Source organism: Brachyhypopomus gauderio, chromosome 6 (assembly GCF_052324685.1).
Source record: "Brachyhypopomus gauderio isolate BG-103 chromosome 6, BGAUD_0.2, whole genome shotgun sequence".
NCBI lineage: Eukaryota > Metazoa > Chordata > Actinopteri > Gymnotiformes > Hypopomidae > Brachyhypopomus > Brachyhypopomus gauderio.
This window is the reverse complement of record NC_135216.1, coordinates 31716044-31738269: the sequence shown is the minus strand read 5'-3', so window position 1 is coordinate 31738269 and position 22226 is coordinate 31716044. Positions and strand designations below refer to the sequence as shown.

At 44.3% G+C, this 22226-nt stretch overlaps 1 protein-coding gene across 2 annotated transcripts in view; it reads left to right on the top strand.

Moving 5' to 3' along the window:
• Positions 1-22226, top strand: part of LOC143517690 (alpha-tectorin-like) — a 36027-nt gene that overhangs the window by 9049 nt on the left and 4752 nt on the right. For both annotated transcript variants that reach the window (XM_077010435.1, XM_077010436.1), the window contains exons 16-20: positions 2200-2409; positions 19388-19576; positions 19671-19960; positions 20123-20391; positions 20756-21640. In XM_077010435.1, the coding sequence (XP_076866550.1) occupies positions 2200-2409; positions 19388-19576; positions 19671-19960; positions 20123-20391; positions 20756-21640 (1843 nt within the window). The remainder of the gene's footprint in view (positions 1-2199; positions 2410-19387; positions 19577-19670; positions 19961-20122; positions 20392-20755; positions 21641-22226) is intronic.

The window sequence follows — 22226 nt, the reverse complement described above, 5'->3', positions numbered from 1 at the left end:
AATTCTTTCATATTTTATATGAAACTACACATTTACTGAAAGAGATCAATAATATTGTTGCTTGAAATATGTTTGCTCAAGTGTTTGCTTCACTAAAATAGTGAAACATGTAATATATACAGTAGTATACAAGTATAGAAATGTGTACACCAAACTACAAACTACAGAGCAGACATCAGGTTAGCCAAAACCATATCCACTCATCTAGATTATTCTATACTATACATTCACATCTACAAAGCAAACATCTAGGCAAAAGACAAAAACGAAATCATAAAAAAAAAATTATTTATAAAGAATAAATGACGAATTTTCCACAGAAGCAGCTTCTAGCTAGCTAGCCAGCTAGTAAGCCAGCTAGTAGCACACAGCGCGAGCCTATCTGTGATCGTCCGCGATTATAGTGAGCGATATTGCAAAATAACATTCATTTAGTCATTGATCTGTTGTACTTTTGCATAAAACCCCTCAGGATTTCAACATACCTTCATTACTAGACGCTAGCTAGCTAGCTAGGATACAAACAACAACGCACACAACGCAAGCCTATCTGTGATCGTCCGCGATTATAGTGAGCGATACTGCAAAATAACATTCATTTAGTCATCGATCTGTGATACTTTTTCATAAAACCCCTCAGAAAATCAACCTACCTTCACATCTCCTATGTAGATCAAGATCACTAGACGCTAGCTAGCTAGCAGTTGTCAGAGATCCTTGTTTGTATTTCCGTTTGTCCGCAGGTAAAATGGATCTAAAGTCCTCCTACTTCCGTGAAGGGCGATGTGAGTGAGGTCAGCGGTCATGTAATGATTGACACTTGAATCTGCCAGTAACATGAGTCACAGGCAGTCACACCGGGGGAGCAATACCCCCCCCCTGTGCAAGCCATAAAAGGATTAGCCATATACGGGCGTGCTTCAACTCGCTCATTTATTGGCTCCTTGCGGCCAGTCTGCTCAAGCATGAATTAACATTTAAAGGGACAGCTTCCAGTTTCCAAAAACGTTTGAACCATGTGTCTGCGATGTTGTATCGCTGAGATATTAATAAAATTAATAGAAATACTTGCACGGCGGCCATCTTTGACCCTCTCAGACTCAGACTTCCCTCAGTTCTATCTTCACAAGAGCATGGCTTGCCACCTGTGATGGCTTAGTTACCTTGAAAAAGTAATCCGATTACTGATTACTCCTTCAAAAAGTAACTTAGTTACGTTACTGATTACTTGATTTTAAAAGTAACTATGTTATATTACAAGTTACTTTAGTAATTACATTCAGCAGCAAAATTAGTTTTTCTAATACTCACTTTATTGGAAGTTCATTTTTAACAGTAACAATCTCTTGTATCTCCTGACATTACGTTTGTGTCACTGCGCAGTATTATTTGTAAATGTATTTGTAAATATAATACAAGTGAACTATTCAGTCAGACAGCTATTTGTTGTGAAACGAAATACAATTACAATTTCAAGCATTTCACTTGAGCCAAAATTCCAGCACTTTTCAAACCTAGAACACCATGCAACATTAAAATTCGTCAGGTAAATGTTCCTTTCCCTGTTTTTGAGGGGTATTTCTTTACACTACCACATATCGTTACAGAAAACACTGCAAAGAATGATGCGTAAAAGGTGTCCGCCGCTCTCACAGGTTCGTGCGCAGCGTGCAGTCGAGTATAAGTATTACTGACGAAAGAAAGCAAAAACATATATTTTTACTAAGGAAAACAAAAATAGTAATGCACAGTTACTTGGATAAGTAATTTTAATCTGATTAATGGACTGGAAATAGTAACTCGTTATATTACTCGTTACAAAAAAATGGTAAGATTGGAGTAACGTGTTACTGACATTGCTGCTTGCCACAGGTGACCAATCAAATGTAACCACATACTAGTACAATTCCCACAACAGGACAACAGTCATGTATCGCCACATATTCACAGCTGGTGGTCGGACAGTGTTACAGTTCCGAATAATACAAATAAATCGCAAATGTACCCTGTGACCCTTCTTATCTCTGCGAGGATAACAGATGATCATAGCAATGACACTAGATAAAAACAAGACTTCAGAGGCCACAGTTTGGCCTACAGCATCCTGTGGTTTTTACTGTCTAGTACTATCTGATAATATTATTATCTTATTAATTGGCAGGTCTTAGTACAGTAACATTGTGATTTGATTTGTTCCAGTTTGGTGAGCAGTTCTGGACTGCAGGATGTTCCCAGCACTGTGCGTGTTCTGCTCCCAATTACCTGCGCTGCGTCTCCACCTCCTGCTCTCCCTCTGAGGAGTGTGCAGTCAGGAATGGGCAGCGTGGTTGCTACAGCCAAATGTCCTCCTGCATGGTGTGGGGAGACCCTCATTACCTCACCTTTGATGGAGCTCTCACCACCTTTCAGGCAAGAATGGGCCATTTCATTGCTCACTTTTCATTCATTTTCAATAATGTGATTCTCTTTCAAAAAGTAGATGGTATAATCACAAATGTGCACTATATGAACCAAAGTCATAAAATCACAAAGTCTGTGTTCCTTGCTCGTTTATCCCTGGAACGTGGTGGGAGTCGGGGTCGGACACATTCGCGATAAAGAGCGAACTGCTACCTGAACGGAGCTGGTCTCCTTTAAAGAAACCGCGCCCACACGGAGAGTGCGCAACTTACGCGGCATACTTGAAACACTAACAAAATCAACACAACGGACTACAGCGACTAGGAAAGGAAAATACGTTTATGTAAAAAGAATGCTGAAATAATACAAGGTACAGAGAAAACACAGCAGAGACTAAAGTAAACAAGAGATACAAAACCACAACACAATGACCAATAATGCCAGACCACTAATACTTATACACGGGGGGAAACCATCGGGAACTAGAATCAAATACACAGAAGCTAGACTAAAAGAAACAAACACTAAGACAGACAGAGCACAAACACTAGGATAAATTAAGAATGAACAGGGAATGCACTACTAGGAGTAACTAAAGTTAAAACACACAACAGACAAGGAGACAAGACTAACCAATACAAATGCAAATACTTACAAGGCTTTTAAACATGAAACTAGAGCTAACAATCAGAGTAACAGACAAGGAGACAAGACTAACCAATACAAATGTAAATACTTACAAGGCTTTTAAACATGAAACTAGAGCTAACAATCAGAGTAACAAGAACCAAACCACCAGGTCACATACACACACAATAACCCACGATGAGAACACAGAAAACCAGGAACTAAATACCATACAATAATGAAAAACAAGAAACAGCTGAGAAGGCAAATAAACGCAGGATTATACAAAGAAGGTGTGGCGGACAAGAGGGGGCGGAGCCAAGCGTGACAATCCCTCCCTGCTTGTCTGTTGCCCTGGTTTCCCTCTGTCTGCCATGCCCGTGTCGTCAGTGTGTTCAGTTGTGTCTAGTTTAGTCCTGTAGGTACCATGCCTCCACAGACAAAGGAAGGGGGGTGCTCCCCCTAGGTGCATGGCCCACATCAGGACGGATGTGGAACTACGTCATCAGACGAATCCCCTTTAAAAGGGGGGATCCCCCTTTGTTCGTTCTCTCTACCTGGCTGCATCAAAGTAGCTACCTAGAGACGAAGAGCGCGCGCACCTTCGGGAACAAAGCGGTATTGGTTCTGCACTCGAACCCTGTGCAGCACGCGACGCAAGAAGTAACTAGTTCGCTACTTTTATTTCTTTTGCGGAGTTCGCTAAAACCAATCGCTTCAGCTAGCCGACGATTAAGAACTGTTTGAACATTCGCGCGACGGCCGGACCTCCGCGAGCTCATCTTAACGTCGACAGCGACCACTTCCCCGGGACACCACGCAACGGACCATCGAGGGACCGCCGATTGAACGGCCACCACAGCTTCCCCTGGACGGAGCAACGCGATCCAGCGGAACCTTCTTCACGAAAGCGCACGAAGGAGTCCTCCTCAAGAGGCTACCTGGCCTACTGCGCGGGCCGCGGACTGAACAACTCAAAGTAAGACTGTGCATCTGGGCAGACTTAGAACAATATCTTGTTTTACTGCTTTCTGTGTGCTTAGATCGATGCTTTGTGAACGCTTGTTTGCAGTGGTGTTTATAATCACGTTCATGTTAAACCGTACTCTGTTTAAGGCTTAAAGAGATATTCTGTTCAAAGCTTAAATAGGTATTCTGTTTAAACTTGTTCGATTATTCCCACTGATTCTTTTATTTCGTATAACTGTTAAACGTGTGTCCCACTATACGCTCGTTGGGGCTGTATAGTGACCGACGATACCGTGTCTTAGTTGGAGGAAATTTGCGTTGTTTGTGGCTGTAGTGAGAACTCTGTTTAAGTTTCGCGCCATCGAGTTTCCCTTTGTCTCAAAGATCTCCTCCCCCATACGCACGTACACACGCACGCGCATCCGCGCGCACTCGAAGACACGCACGCGCATCCGCGCGCACTCGAAGACACGCACGCGCATCCGCGCGCATACCTACACACACACACACACACACACACACACACACACACACACACACACACACACACTAGCCAACCCTCCTGTCCCCTTTGTTTGCTATGCTTTTATTACTATGCTTTGTGATCAATAAATGTTTTTATGTTTAAATACTGTCGTTTGAGTCGTTGCTTCTCTGTTACAACCTGAAGCCAGAACTATTATTTGAACTGTAACCTTCAGATTTATAGTTTGTTAATCAAACAATTTGGGCTACGGGAGTTGACCACAATTAGTGGCGACCTTAGTTAAATGAGTTTATATAAAATTTGGGTAAAATTTAACACTGTCTGAACTCCCACCATTTCGTAGGTAATTTTATGAGACTGATTACTAAATAAATTTGGCCAGCACCTACATAATTGGTGCGCCGCGTGAGGGATAGTTGCTTGGCTTCAGTTGTAACCGCGACAACGACTGCGCAGTAACAACCGCATAGTTAAAAAGATATACACCCATCCCGCCACTAGGTGGCGCCAAAATCTAAAAACAAAGGTTTTGTTTCATATACACTCATCCATACCGGATAACACTAGATGTAATTTCAACACATAAATACATCACATTTTCTCTAAGAATAACAACTAACCATACTTCTCTAATTTGATCAGTGCTAATTAATGAGCAACCACCTTTTACTGTCGAATCTTATTAATTAGGACTTTTGTTGATCACATCTGGGGTGTTGTTATTCAGTAACCATTGACTGGTAATGAATGAACTAAGTTATATTGATAAGCATTGATGTTTTGATATACTGATGTTGATTGAATTCAGAGTAGCCTTTTCACCTAACTGAAAGTTCGGTTGCTTGCTCCTGTTGAATAGAATTTAATGCTGGTACACATCACTGGAGGTAGCTAGCGTGTGTGCTAACTGTAGTCCACCCTTGCCGCAACTAGAATAGATCCCTTAGCCGCTCCAGTACATTGGGTTTGCAGAAGTTGCTGCTCCTCGCTTGTTGTCCTATTTGATATAGTCAAGGCTTGGTGCTAGCTTTATATTCCCTTTTAACACACTGCTTATGGTTCCTATTTGAGACATTCAAGGCTTGGTGCTAACGTCCTACACCGTTTGAGTACATTGCTGGTCCCCATCTGATAGATTCAAGGTTTGCTGCTAGCTTCAGATTCCTTTTGAGTACATGCTTGTTGTCGTTTGACCTAGTCAAGGCTTAGTGCTGGTCCTATACACGTTGAGTACAGTGCATAGCCTGCTTGCCCCTAGGAGAACTGAGCCCTAGTCATAGGCCTGAGAATGAGCACAGCATCAGCATCCCGACGCAACTCTGGGGAGCAACCCCCTCACATCTCCCTTCCCAACCTGATCAGCCAACTCATCCGGCTGCCTGAAGAAGAGGAGAACAGCATCCAGCAATATTCCAGGGAGGACTGTGAGAGGAAGATAGGTGAAATGGTGGCTTTTATCCAGCAAGCTTCTGAGGTCAACATTCGGGAGGCCATTGGTCGAATATTCCTGCTCTTCCACAAGAAAACCAGGATGGAGCTAGATGCCCTGCAGGAGGAGGTGGATGACCTGACCAGTGCGCGACAGAGGCAGGAGGATGCCGGCTCGGGAGGTGAGAGCGACCTGGAGGTGAGGTCCATAGTGAAGGCAGTCAGCAGGATGTCCCTTCGCTCCCAGAACCCCAGAGATGGCCATGTCGTGCCTCCCCTGGAGCCAATACCATCTCGCTGGGACTCACGAGGTACCAGACAACCCAGCCTACGCCTCAGTCCGCCACGGCCAGCAGTATCAAGGACTGCTCCACGCCACCACACTTCAGGTTATGACTCAGAGGAGGAACACCCTGAAGAGCTCCGCCCAATACGGGCTCCCCGAACCCCCTCCAGGGTTCTCACGTCCCGCCACACGCCTGAGAGACCCCGAACTACGCATCAGCACTACTCCTCCTCCATGTCCCCCTTTTTCTTCTCACCCCCACGACGAGAGTCAACTCGCTGCTCCTACCGCTCTGACGCTCAGCACCAGGAACAAGTTCGCTTTGCTGACCAACAGCGGAAGGGCCTCCTAGATGCGCGGAGAACTGCACACTCCAGACCTCCCTACCAGGACTTCAGAGACTACGGTCCTGATGACTACTCCCCGGAAAGAGAAGAGCCCCTGCACCACGGCAGATATGACGGACGCATCCTCCAGTCTCCTCAGCGTGGCAGGCATGAGCCACATCACTATAGCTTCGCCCGAGAACCAAGACATAGTGATGCCCCACGCCTGAAGCAGCTGGACGCCCTCGCCAAAGACATTGAGCGCTTTGATCCAGAGAAGCGTGACCACAACATTGAAGACTACCTCAGAGAGATAAGGCACTGTCTTCTCGACCTACCTCACTCCACCCACAGAGAGAGAGTCAAGTTAATCTGGAAGACGACTTCCAGATCAGTCCACGCATTCATAGAGGCCCAGCCAGCGGACACCCGTGACGACTTTGACCTGCTCTGTGAAGCCCTAGCAGAGGAATACTCCCCTTTTGCAGATGAAACCTCTGCGACCATTTCAGCCATCCAAATTAAGCATGGCCGCCACGAACATCCCCGCGACTTCTACACTCGCCTGAGACACGCCTACTTCCAAGGAAGAAATGGCCCAGGACTGGAAGAAGACAGAGCCTTCAAGTCACTCTTCCTGCACAACCTGCATCCATGCGTGCGCACCCACGTGACTCTCCTCACCCGGCAAGGTGACCCATCCATGCGTGACATCCGGAAGATGGCACAGATGGCCTGGGAGACTGTTGTCCGATCGGTGGATAAGAGAGAAGAGAATCCCCAAGTACTCGCCATGCAGAACTCCGCGAGCGAACCCATAGAATTGGAGGGCGCGGAAGTACCAAATGGTAACCGTGTCCACCATGGGGCTAGCCTGTCTCACCGCTCCCACTTGGAGAAAAAGCCAAGGGATTGGAGAGACGGACACAAACAGTCCAAGGGGGGTGATCTACACCAGTCAAGGGCACCCCAGAAGAGCCGTGGCAACCACTACTCCTCCCATGAGCCTAAGCGATCACCTAGAGAAGACAGATGGGACAGCCAGGATCGGACCTCTCGACGCCAAGAACACAGAGACCGAGGCAGAAGTCCAGAGACAGAGTCACAAGACACTGCTGAATTAAGGACGGAGCTTCAGCTTCTCAAAGATGCAATCACAAAGATGTCCCAGGAGAAGGACATGAACACCAACCGGCCAACCAAGGACCGTGAGAAACGCTCTTGTGAGGATGGAGGCCCCTCAGTCGCATGACTAGGCCGAGAACCCTCCTCACCGCTATCCCGGATCCATCTCATTGGCTGGGGAAGGGAACTATCAAGTGAGAACGCACCGCCACCAGCTGCAGAGCAAACTTCATCCATCCTTTCTACTTCTTCCTCTCCACTCCTGCAGTTCCTGGGAGACCTGGTCTGGAAAGGCAGCGCCCAACGCATCTATACCAGTGTCTTCCGAGAAGATCACCCAAGTGTCAACACGCTACTGGATACCGGATCAGAGATCAGCCTCATCCGCACCGACACATTCTCCACCATGAGACAGGCCTCACTCGCCATGGAGAGATGCCTCAACATTGAGTCCCATCAGCTTAGCATCAGCTGCTATAGGCAAGACCATGTCCCAACCAACCAGAGAGCTTTGTTGGAGTTCACACTCCCAGAGATGGAGCACGTGGACCCAGTCAACACCTCTAAATTTGATGTGGAACAGCTGCTCATCGGTCACGCCCTGCTCGGTAGGCTGGCTCCTCTGATCAGGTGGTCACGGACCCAAGTCACAGTCTGTAAGCCTGTCAGTGACAGGACCAAGACATACAACTGTGACTGGAGAACAATTCCCCAAGCATGTCAGGTGGTAAAAGGGTTGGACTTGATTGTCCCAGCCAGGTCTGCTGGCATTCCGTTTCGACTCATGGTCTTGAGAAGACAGAAGTTTGACTGCCCAGGGGGTTTCTTTCATCCCGCACCGTGGTTCCTTGAACTGAACCTTACCACATGGGGCACTCACCTTGAACTGACCAGTCGGTCAGTTAACTGTACTACACAGGTGCCTGCTTGTACAACATTGGACCACTTAAGCGACAATGCATTCCATGGTTTGGAACTGTCCATCCCCACGATTGGCAAGTTGCCAAGGCTGCTCGAAGGACACCAGATTCACAACGATGTGCTCTTCAACCTGCATGCAAGAATGATGGCCGTCGTTCCAGACAGGATGCCAGTAGGCTTGGTTTGTCGCATTGATCTCAGCAAGGAGAATGAGATGCCTGTTTATGCAGTCATGAATTGCAGTCCGATCCAACCTGTTGCGAATGAGATGAACGCTGATGTCCCCAAAGAACCTTACCCAGGGTTTGAGGAGGAGATCCTGCAGCAACCCTCTGAAGAAGCTGATGTCCTGACGACAGACCTTCAGCAACAAAAGCTGCGAGGACAGGGAAAATCACTGCAGAGTACAATCACTTTACCCAACACTACTGTCCAGACCCTTAGTCAGCTATCCCATGTAATCGAGTCAGAACTTGTAAAGCAAAGTAGGGTTAAACAATCCCTACAGGATGCACTGAGTGAGGTTAGTTCCTCGGTAACTGGCCTGAGCGAGGGAAGGATACCTTCTTACTCTCTCCCCATTGAAATAGTCGAAGGCATCAAAAAGTCAGCGACTGGAGCCACGGATGAAAGGTGCAAGGCCCGTGTGGCAAGTCAGGATGATGTTACCGAAACTAGAGTAGAAAAAGCAGGTGACAGGTGGCTTGTCAACACCCCCCAGCATGAGGTTGTAATGACGTATGAAAGCCAGGACATGGCCATGAGGATGAGACTCCCAAACCAGACTGTGCTCATTAGAGTCCCGCCAGGGGTCTTTGGCCTTGTCCTCACTGGTTGGGTCATAACTGCAGGTGTCTATCTGATGCTCCTGAGGTACACCCAAGCTCTAAACGCTCTAATTGACTCACTCACTAACATTCCTCAACACCTTCGCCTTCAACCCCTCGAGGCACCTCTTCCTTCCCCTCTAAGGGTAACTACCTTGACAAGGCAGTAGACCCTGACCGTTCCTCTCCACATTTGTATAAACATAAAACCCATACCACCCATACCTTCATTTCCATGTAGAAAGATGCCACACCGACACTACCTAGTGCAGGTGTAGTTCGTTGCTTATAGTTTGTTGTAGATTTTGATTGCCTTTTACTTTCTTTTTCCCTCTTTATGTGTTTTTCCCCAATATTGCATGTGATCTGCACAGAATGTTAGAGTAGATATTCTGCCCAGATGATACAGTCTAAATGTTCTGCCCAGATGTCAGTCATCACTTCCTGCCCAGTGTCATGTTTCATGATCTGTCCAGATGCTGTCAGTCTTGAATGTTTAGGTCAGTCGAACCAGGAGTGAAAAGGACACTGCATGGACATTGACAAGGCGCTGGGGACCAAGGTGGACGCTCACTAATCGGCGCCTGCTGTGGATGACAGGTGAACAGCGTGCTCTGAGGGCTCTACAACTTCACCATCAGACCAAGGGGGGAATGTAGGTACCATGCCTCCACAGACAAAGGAAGGGGGGTGCTCCCCCTAGGTGCATGGCCCACATCAGGACGGATGTGGAACTACGTCATCAGACGAATCCCCTTTAAAAGGGGGGATCCCCCTTTGTTCGTTCTCTCTACCTGGCTGCATCAAAGTAGCTACCTAGAGACGAAGAGCGCGCGCACCTTCGGGAACAAAGCGGTATTGGTTCTGCACTCGAACCCTGTGCAGCACGCGACGCAAGAAGTAACTAGTTCGCTACTTTTATTTCTTTTGCGGAGTTCGCTAAAACCAATCGCTTCAGCTAGCCGACGATTAAGAACTGTTTGAACATTCGCGCGACGGCCGGACCTCCGCGAGCTCATCTTAACGTCGACAGCGACCACTTCCCTGGGACACCACGCAACGGACCATCGAGGGACCGCCGATTGAACGGCCACCACAGCTTCCCCTGGACGGAGCAACGCGATCCAGCGGAACCTTCTTCACGAAAGCGCACGAAGGAGTCCTCCTCAAGAGGCTACCTGGCCTACTGCGCGGGCCGCGGACTGAACAACTCAAAGTAAGACTGTGCATCTGGGCAGACTTAGAACAATATCTTGTTTTACTGCTTTCTGTGTGCTTAGATCGATGCTTTGTGAACGCTTGTTTGCAGTGGTGTTTATAATCACGTTCATGTTAAACCGTACTCTGTTTAAGGCTTAAAGAGATATTCTGTTCAAAGCTTAAATAGGTATTCTGTTTAAACTTGTTCGATTATTCCCACTGATTCTTTTATTTCGTATAACTGTTAAACGTGTGTCCCACTATACGCTCGTTGGGGCTGTATAGTGACCGACGATACCGTGTCTTAGTTGGAGGAAATTTGCGTTGTTTGTGGCTGTAGTGAGAACTCTGTTTAAGTTTCGCGCCATCGAGTTTCCCTTTGTCTCAAAGATCTCCTCCCCCATACGCACGTACACACGCACGCGCATCCGCGCGCACTCGAAGACACGCACGCGCATCCGCGCGCACTCGAAGACACGCACGCGCATCCGCGCGCATACCTACACACACACACACACACACACACACACACACACACACACACACACACACACACACACACACACTAGCCAACCCTCCTGTCCCCTTTGTTTGCTATGCTTTTATTACTATGCTTTGTGATCAATAAATGTTTTTATGTTTAAATACTGTCGTTTGAGTCGTTGCTTCTCTGTTACAACCTGAAGCCAGAACTATTATTTGAACTGTAACCTTCAGATTTATAGTTTGTTAATCAAACAATTTGGGCTACGGGAGTTGACCACAATTAGTGGCGACCTTAGTTAAATGAGTTTATATAAAATTTGGGTAAAATTTAACACTGTCTGAACTCCCACCATTTCGTAGGTAATTTTATGAGACTGATTACTAAATAAATTTGGCCAGCACCTACAGTCCTGTGTACTAGGGCTGGGTATTAATTCAAATTCCAAGAATCGATCCGATTCCGATTCTGAAGATTAAGAATCGATTTTTTTCGATTTAATCCGATTTAATCGATTCGATCCGATTCGATCCAATTCGGGGTTTAGTGTTATTTAAAATGTATTTGAGCTGTTTCCTGACTGTGTACAGAAGCAACATGTTAAAACTAGTATTATATAGATATTAATCACCAAATAGTTACTGGTAGTTGGTAGTTACTGATGGCTGGAAGACTGGTGAAAAGGGTCATTATAAATCTACCTTCAAGAAAGGTAATCCAGGACAATAAACAAGAGGACATCTTTGAGGTGTCTATATCTGCAACAGTGGACTCCTACTGGGACACTAACCAGTGCATTATTATTATGATTGAAATAATTAAGAATTCACCCAAAAGCTGTTGCTACCAAATGCATTTTTATTTTTAAAGTGCTCACACTTAATAAACTGAAAGTATAAAATGTAAACATGTATTTTTCTTTAAAGTGAGAATATAAGAACAGAACTCTCACGTTACGGTCCCCGACCCCTCCGTTTTGGTCGTGTTAACGTCGTCTGCGTCTAATCGTCTACGTCGGTGTATCTCAGTGGGTGCGGGTGCGTCTTGTGATAGTCCTCACCTGTGGCTCGTCTCGTAATCACGTGGGGTTGATGTGGTTTGTCTATTTAATTTGCGCGCGCGCAGCGTCCTGTGCTCGTCGTTGTTTGAGTCACACATGTTCTATGTAAACGTGTTTTATGTGCGCTGTCTGCGCTTCGGTAAACTTTAGACCAGGTTTACACCAGTGTGGCTAATGCTTACAGAGCCACCCCCCTCCCCCACCTAGGACTTTCTGATCACCTTTCTTTGTTCCTGCTCCCCATGTATATCCCAGTCATCAAACGTTCTAAACCCACAACTAAGACAGTCAAGATCTGGTCAGAAGGGGCTGACTCTTCTCTTCAGCATGAGTTCCAGCACACAGACTGGAGTGTATTTGCAGCCCAGGCCACCACAGACTCCCAGATCAATATCGACACCTATACCAAATCTGTTTTGGACCACATCAACAGCTGCGTGGATAGCGTGACCATGCACAGGACAATAAAAACCTTCCCCAACCAGAAGCCCTGGATGAACAGAGAGGTTCGCCTCCTACTCAAAACTAGAGATTCTGCCTTCAGGTCTGGCGACCAGACAGCTTACAGCTCTGCTAGATCCAACCTCAGGAAGGGCATTGCTAAAGCTAAATACAATTACAAACTCCGGATTGAAGAGCACTTCAACTCCTCCGACCCCCGGCGCATGTGGTGTGGTTTACGCTCACTCACTGACTTCAAACTTCGCAGTACTGCTCCAACTACCAACCATGCCTCACTTCCAGACAAGCTCAATCATTTCTATGCTCGCTTTGATGGGAACATCAACGTGTACCCCCCCACGAGACCAGTCACACCTTTTGGTCAACAGCCACTTGCGTTTTCCATCATGGATGTATATCATACACTGAGCAAGGTGAATCCGAGGAAAGCAGCTGGCCCTGATGGAGTACCTGGTCGGGTGCTCAGAGCCTGTGCTAAGCAGTTGGCAGGGGTCTTCACTGACATTTTCAACCTGTCAATGACACAAGCAGTTGTCCCTACCATCTTTAAGACTGCAACCATTGTGCCAGTGCCTAAACATCCATCTGCCTCAGACCTGAATGACTTCCGTCCTGTTGCACTCACACCTGTCATCTCCAAGTGCTTTGAAAGACTAGTGCTCTCTCACTTGAAGTCCTGCCTCCCTGTGTCACTTGACCCACACCAATTTGCTTATCGCCTCAACAGATCAACAGAGGATGCTATCTCTACTGCACTTCATACTACCCTGTCACACCTGGACTGTCGCAACTCATACATTAGAATGCTGTTCATAGACTTCAGTTCAGCATTTAACACTGTGAATCCTTCAAAGTTGATCTCCAAGCTCCTCCAACTTGGCATCAGCACATCTCTCTGCAACTGGATCAGGGAGTTCCTGATTGGCAGACCTCAGTCCGTCAAGATAGGCGCGGCGTCCTCTTCCTCCATCACCCTGAACACTGGTGTGCCACAAGGCTGTGTGTTGAGCCCCCTTCTCTATTCCCTGTTTACCCATGACTGCATTCCCACTCACGGATGTAACTCCGTTATTAAGTTTGCAGATGATATCTCGGTGATAGGTCTGATCAGCGGTGATGATGAGACAGCCTATAGGGATGAGGTGCAGCGCCTGGCTGTATGGTGTGATGACAACAACCTGGTGCTTAACACGCAGAAAACCAAGGAGATCATCATTGACTTCAGGAAGCACAAAGACCAGACACACGCCCCCATCCTCATCTGTGGATCTGCAGTTGAAAGTGTATCGGATTTTAAGTTCCTTGGTATCAACATCTCGGACGATCTCACCTGGTCTCTGAACACCTCCAGGATAGTGAAAAAGGCACAACAGCGTCTCTACTTCCTGCGAAGACTCAGGAAAGCTTTTCTTTGTCCAAGGATATTGGTGGACTTCTACCGTAGCACCATTGAGAGCGTACTGACAAACTGCATCTCCGTGTGGTACGGCAACTGCTCTGCATCAGACCGCAAAGCTCTCCAGCGGGTGGTTAAAACCGCCCAACGCATCACAGGCACTCAGCTACCCAGTATTGAGGACATCTACCATAAACGCTGCCTGAGCAGGGCTGGTAACATTATAAAGGACACTTCTCACCCCAATCACAATCTTTTCACACTCCTCCCATCCGGTAGGCGCTACAGGAGCCTCCGTACACGCACCAGCAGATTCAGGAAGAGCTTCTTCCTTGAAGCTGTGATACTGCTGAATTCCTCATAGAGACTTAACTGCACCTGCACTCTATGTACTTTACACACTGAACTTTCTTTTGCACTAATTTAATTTACCGGGCATACTGCAAATACTCCTACACTCATTTACATTCTCTTTTATACCCCCCCCCCCCCCCCCCCCCCGAATATCATATATTATATTACACTATATGTTGTACTGTGTACACACTATATTTATCTCATCACATATATATATATATATATATATATATATATATATATATATATATATATATATATATATATATATATACATACATATTGCCACCAGGGGCGGACTGGGACAAAAAATCGGCCCTGGCATTTTTGGACCAGACCGGCCCACTCACACTCGATAACGCTTTTCACACTTTTCAGTTTTTTGAATGTGTATACCAACAGTTTACACTCTTTAAAACCATGTACCCTAAGCCATGCTATGAGTTTACAGGAATTAGTGAGAGTGAAATTAAATAATTTTTAAATCATTAAATACTTTCAAAAAGTTTTGTTTATTAACAGTATGAAAATGCATATTGAACCACTCCATCACAGTAATGAATGCAGCATTCATCCAACTGGGTGTGCCTATGTGTTTCAGGGAGGAAGACAAGAGAAAGAAAGAATAGAGATGAAAAATAAAGGATCAGATGCTAACTCTTCCAAGAGTAGTACTCAATAAATTGTGAACTTACCCAGTCAAAAGAATGAATGTATGTTTTTTTTTTTATCTCAACATAAGGAATTAATTATTGTTGTTTTATCAGAAAAACAGACACACAGCTGCATTGGCATAATACTGGCAAAAAAAAATTGTCATTGTAAAAAATAAGATTTTCTTTAATTAGAGCCTACATTTTCTTTAGCCAGCTAGGCTAAATGCCCCCAAACACATCCAGGCGAAAAAGTAGCTAAACCTAGGCTTACAAGTTAAACAATCAATGGCCTAATGACAAAATCAGAAAAAAATTCAACTGTTTAATTGAATGGTGGCTTTAAAAATACACCTAGAAATACTGGATTTATGAAGATTTGTGAAGAGGCACACAGCAGCATTGGCATATGGCACAGGCAATAAACAAATTTACCATTTTAAAAAGTGTAATTTCCTTTAATTTCTGTACATTGTCCCTAAACACCTCCATAAAAGCTACCAAACATTTCCCCTTCCTACCAAGCATAGCCTTAGCCTAGCCTACTACTCACCCCACAAATATTAATAGTATAATAATGAAAATAGAATGCTGCCTGCTGAGTGACTTAGTACTGTTTTTGTTGGTGAATGGAGGTTTTAAAAGTGTTCTCACATTTAAGACTATTTAGTTCAGAATGGAAGACATAAAAGTACTAAAATAGGCTTATTTTCTCATACAGTCAGTGTACACAAAGTCTTATAATAGAGGTAAGGACGTTATTCACTTATTTTACCTTTTGCATTTACAATACAAACTAACTCGGCCATAGAACATTAGCCAAAATGATTTTATTGATGTTTTATCAATTTATCAGATTTGGCAAAGGGTTTGGTTGCTTAACCCTACTCATTTTATAGCTGCTCTGAAAGGAGTCAGGCTTACCGCACGTTCAGTACATGTTTCTGTCCACTGGCCACCGCCACCACTGTCATCGGCCACGGGAGCTGATGAAGGCCCTGCTGTGGCAAACATTTGAGTAATTTTTATACATTTGGCAGCGTTTACTTGAAGTTCAAGCTTCTTTTTTGTCGTAGTTTCTCTGCACCTCCTTTGCGCTTTTCTCCATCTCAGATACTCACATACGTTATGTTAATCAACGTTAGATTGCACTACGCACCGGCGCATGGAGGAGGGGGTGTTTGATGATATGATTGGTACAGCTCTGTGTCAGTAAAGAAAATAACCAATGGGCTGCATACCAGCGTGTTTAAGGACCGGTAAACTCTCGCGCTGACTTTTTTTTGCCAAATGCATTATGCAGGCAGCAGGAGCATCGCGAAAGGTGTGTTAATGTGATTCGCCAGACAAGTGTCAATCAGCCAGCCTCCATCTGAATGGGCCCACTGATTACTTGTTTTATGGGCCGGTCAGACCAATATATAAATAGATAAAAAAGTGTCAGGACTGTCGGCCCAAATAGCACGTCGGCCCACCGGGAAAATGCCCGGTATGCCCGATGGCCAGTCCGTCCCTGATTGCCACATATATTGTATCTACAGCATCCATGCTGCGCTTACTCTGCACTTTATGTATATAACACTGTTTTCCCTTTGCACTTCTGGTTGGATGCTAACTGCATTTCATTGGCTCTGTACTTGTACTCTGCATAATGACAATAAAGTTGAATCTAATCTAATCTAATCTAAAAAATGTAATAAACGTAACGATTTGGAAAGTGCAAAAAAAGATGTCTCGTCCATCGCCTTGCGCCCAACGTTACAAGAACATTTTAAACTTTTTTTAAACTGTAAAAACACTGGGTAAACGGTCAGTGACACGGACTAACTGTAAATAGTCACTGACACTGGATAAACTGTCCTTCTGTTTTTACATTTCCGATTTGACTATCATCGTTACCGGCACTGTCCGACGCCAAGTCGTTTTACAGTTAATTAGACCGAGCACGCCTGCGTGAATTCAGTGACGAGGCGGGGGTAAAAGTTCACTAAAAAATCGATCTTTGGACGTACGAATCGATAATCAGATCATCATATGCGAATCGATTCTGAATCGGAAAATTGATTTTTTCAACACAGGCCTACTGTGTACTTATATCCCTGTGTTTTCCCTAGTCCCTTGTTGGTTATTGTGGTTTGGTGTTTCGTAGATCTGTGTTCTGCCTTCATAGCCTTTGTGGTAATTGCATTCTCCGCTGTTTGCTCTTTGTTCTGTGTAACCCTCTTCTGTTTCGTTAGTTCTGTTCTGTTATGCCTCTGTATTTGTCCCACCTTGATGGCTCTCGCGTTACGACTCCTGCATGCCCTGTTGACTACGATTACGGAATTCCCCTTACTAAATCTCGCTCTCCTCAGCATTTGTGTCCGCCTCCTCGCTCAACAGCACCCTACGCATTACAACATGAAAATGATTACATTTGATGAGTGACACAACTTAATACATGACAGATGATGAATTCAACGTTTCAATGATGAATGAATCAATGAACATAAGCATAAACTTCAACATCTTGTTTATTTTTCCACCAGTCTACTACACAGACCAATAGATGAGTGTAGGGGTTATAGTTATGAGATATAACTAACCTACCTGCTTGCCTACAACCAAGGACGGAAATAGGTGCAGAAGAAGGATTGACGTGCATAAAACTTAAATATCTGACTCCAAATTATAGTTGGTAAGAATCTAAAAGAACTCACTTCTTGAATAGATCAGTACAGGTTATAGAATATACCTAACCTACTTTATAAAGTACCTTGCTATAAACAATAGCCTGCTTTGTCAGAGGTTTATTAAACATGCGTAGCAGATGGGATACTTTAGAGGGAATTGGCATTAGCATTGATTTACCTTTTAACTGATACTAATAATGAGCTCATCTGGCCCAGTATAGCTATAATCAAGGAAGACCGTGGCTACACAATTAACCAGATTTATTCAATAACCAACAAAATATAAAACAATACCAACCATACTAGATTAAAGTAACAATAATACCTAATGGAAACAGAGATACCAACCGGTGCAGGCTGCCTCACGGAGAAGGACCCCAAAGGAAGCAAAAAAGAGAGCCCAGATGAAAAGAAGAGCCCAGATGAAAGAAGAGAGCCCAGATGAAAGAAGAGAGCCCAGATGAAAGAAGAGAGCCCAGATGAAAGAAGAGCTCCTGCACCCACAAACTTCTCTTTTTATATCCCCCCAGCATCTCAAAGGGACAGTAGTCACAAAAACCAGGTTAACCAATGGGAATCAGGTTGCTGGTAAAGACATCAGAGTACATTTGCATACAGTGTGCATTCCATACAGGACTGTCCCCTTTGGGGTGAAGTACTTGGTTTGCTAGGGACTTCACCCTCAGCTAACCACTTAACTGTTGCAAAAGGTATCAGGGAGTGATGGAACTCTTATCCTGTTAGCATAACCTTTACCCAGTACACAACAAGCTGCAAAATGAGACTAAACATGCCACACAAACATACTGACATAACTAAAATACAAATGGTCAGTTTTATCCCATTGCTCTGGGAACCTCTTGAGGTAAACCACCATTTGTTGCCCCTCATGGTTTTAGGAAGAACACCAGATCCTGCATCCCCCACAGGAACACATCTGAGCACTCCTACATGAGTGCAGAAAACAGAGCAAACACACTGGAAATTCTGACCAAAAATGTTAAATTTTGGGAGTTTTGCTCAGGCTATTGGAAGAATAAGAAGACCTGAAGTAAATCAGAAGATGTTTTTTAATATCATTTTAGATGGTAGACTTTTTCTTTAATTTCCCAGGCCTCTGCCACATGCATCTCCATAGTGCCTAGAAGTGGTCTTCTGCATGCTCAAAGCAAATGACTGGATCTTCCATTCATCATCTATAATATGAGCTGTCACACCAAGATAGAGACTCTGGGTGTGATAGTGCAATGACTTTGGCTGTCTCTGCTACATAAGTTATTGCAGTGTTTACTCTTGAAGTGCTGCACTTATCTGTATTTGTTTTATGACCCACTTCTAAATTGGTGGGTCATCTGGATCCACAAGTACACTTATTTTAAAAGGACAAATGCTGAACTTTCTATTTGCTTTCATCAAAACTTTCAATAATAATAATAAGGGATAGTACTCAGAGTAAAACATCCTTTGGTCTATCACAATGTTTGATAACGTGTTAAATGTTTTGGTAAAGTAATAATAGAGTGAATATGGTGAAATGGAATAACATTTTCAGCCAGTCATGGTGTCACATGCACATACTGGTGGTGTAACTGGGTAATCAGCCAGTCGTGGTTTCACATACACGTACGGGTGTTGTAACTGGGTAATCATCTAAAATGTTGGATTCTCCATGGTATCTAATACAGTCTTTTATAAAAATGTCTCCAGGGTACTTGTTCTTATGAGATTTCTCAGACCTGTGGGTTTGTGGGGAATAATGAGCTGGGATTCCGTGTGGTGACCACCAACATTCACCGTGAGGATGTGGCCACGTCCTCTGTGTCTGTCGTGGATGTGTGGCTATATCAAGGAGCTCGGCACACACAGATCTCCATTGGCCAAAATGGGGGAGTGAAGGTAAATATTCTAAACTGCATAACTTGGCTTGTGAGACACTTACATATTTTCTCATATACATATGGATCTTCTACTTCTCTATGTCTTTATCCAGGTTGATGGGAAAGTTGTGGACTCACCTGCTTTTCAAATAAGCCCCCTTGCTGAAGTTCACCAGGAGCAAAATCTTGTGGTTGTGAATGCATCAAGTGAGCTCCTGGTCTACTTTGATGGTAGTTCTACACTTTCAGTGAGACTGGGCCCAAGTTTCCATGGATCTGTGTGTGGAATGTGTGGAAACAATAATGGAGACCCATCGGATGACAAGACTTTGCCCAGTGGAGCTCTGGCCTCCAACGACACTGTTTTTGGAAACAGCTGGAAATCAAACTCCAGCAGCCCAGGGTATCTATTTCTCCTTGAAATAACTCTACTGTGAAATAATACAATAGTATAATAATAAAAAGATAGGAATGTTTTCTGAGCTCACAATAACGGCCTAATTTTGCATGTCATCTAGTATCCATCTGCATCCATCCAACTTGAAAGTGATCTCAAATTTTCTAGATGTGGTGCTAATGACCTTCCAGATCCTCGTCCATGTCTTCTCAGAGTGAGGTACTCTGACCGCTGCAGCATCATCACTAACACCACTGGACCCTTCCACCTCTGCCATGGCCATGTCAACCCTGCCCCTTACTTCACTTCCTGTGTGTATGACCTGTGTGCCTACCCATCAACCAATGACATGCTGTGTTCAGCTGTGGGGGCCTATGAGGCTGCTTGTACCTTGGTGCAGGTCCATATCTCAGACTGGCGCTCTGACCTGTCTTGCCGTAAGTCTTTCATACTACTACACCTGTCCAAAATTTTATTTGGGAATCCGTCTTAGGTTTTTATTCTAGCTATAATGTTAAATTTGCTGAGATATGTTTGAAAAGCTGACAAATGTTGCTATATCAGTACGTACATGGCAACGTTGCCCTTTTGCTTCAGATTCTGACTCACATAGTAGTTCCATAAAAGTCTCAATTCTACAGCATGTATATTTGAAAGCTCTGATCCGATTGGTCTTGCTATGCAAAAGATATGTTTAGCTAGCTTGTATAGCTATTACAAATGGTAGGCTGACATTTCACCTTATATGTAAAAACTTTTAAGATTTAAGTACAACTTCAGAAAAACAAACTACCATTCCAGAAACAAGAACTACCACTTCAAGAAGTGCGAATCTGGCAGCAACGTCCACTCCAAGAACAATAAGTACCACCCCAAAGATAAATACCAATCCAAGAACAACAATGACCCACACAGAAAGAATGACAGCCACTCTAGGAACAACTACCACTCCAAGATCAACTACCACTCCAAGAACAACTATGACTCCAGGAACAACTGCTACCCCAAGAACAAGTACCTCTCTAAGCACAACTACCACTCCAAGAACAACTATGACTCCAGGATCAACTGCCACTCCAAGAACAACTGCCACTCCAGGAACAACTGCCACTCCAGGAACAACTGCCACTCCAGGAACAACTGCCACTCCAGGAACAACTGCCACTCCAAGAACAACTTCCCCTCCAAGAATAACTTCCCCTCCAAGAATAACTGCCACTCCAGGAACAACTGCCACTCCAAGAATAACTGCCACTCCAAGAATAACTGCCACTCCAGGAACAACTGCCACTCCAAGAACAACTTCCACTCCAGGAACAACTGCCACTTCAAGAATAACTGCCACTCCAGGAACAACTGCCACTCCAAGAACAACTTCCACTCCAGGAACAACTGCCACTTCAGGAACAACTGCCACTCCAAGAACAAGTACCATTCCAGGAACAAGTATCACTCTAAGCACAACTACCACTCCAAGAACAACTATGACTCCAGGAACAACTACCACTCCAGGAACAACTGCCACCCCAAGAACAACTGCCACCCCAAGAACAACTGCCACTCCAAGAACAACTGGCACTCCAGGAACAACTGCCACTCCAAGAACAAGTACCACTCCAGGAACAACTATCAGTACAAGAACAACAATCATCACTCCACAAAGAACAACAGTTAGTCCAAGAACAGGTAATACTCCAGGAAAGCAAACTACCACTACATAAACAAGAACTACCACCTCAAGAAGTGCCAATCTGGCAACCACTACCAATCCAAGACTAATTAGTACTATTCCAAAAACAACTGCATTTATACAGAAAACTACTAATGGTAACCAACTCACATTTTCAATTCCTGTTATATGAAATGGTTCCAGATACTGTATTTCTGAATCCCTTTATATATAAAACACACAATTCACTTCTAGGTTTATCAAATTAATATGATAAAAAAATATATTATTATATATATTATATTTATATTATTTAAAAAATAATAATTAATAAAATTAAAATAGCTGAGTGTTACCTATGCCAAACAGTCTCTTTCCCAGATTATGCCCTCATTCACTCTGGCATTTCTTGCCATGAGTCAGCAAAACTAGTCTAGATCTATTTTAGCTTCCTCTTTATTACCAATGTGAATTAAATATACATCAGGATATATGTGTTTTGTGGGAAAATGAAGAAGCTTATTTAATGTGTCTTTTATGTCTTCCAAGGTCTTCTTTCTCCGCTGTAATTTGGATATGTTAAATGTACTCTATTTTTTTGTC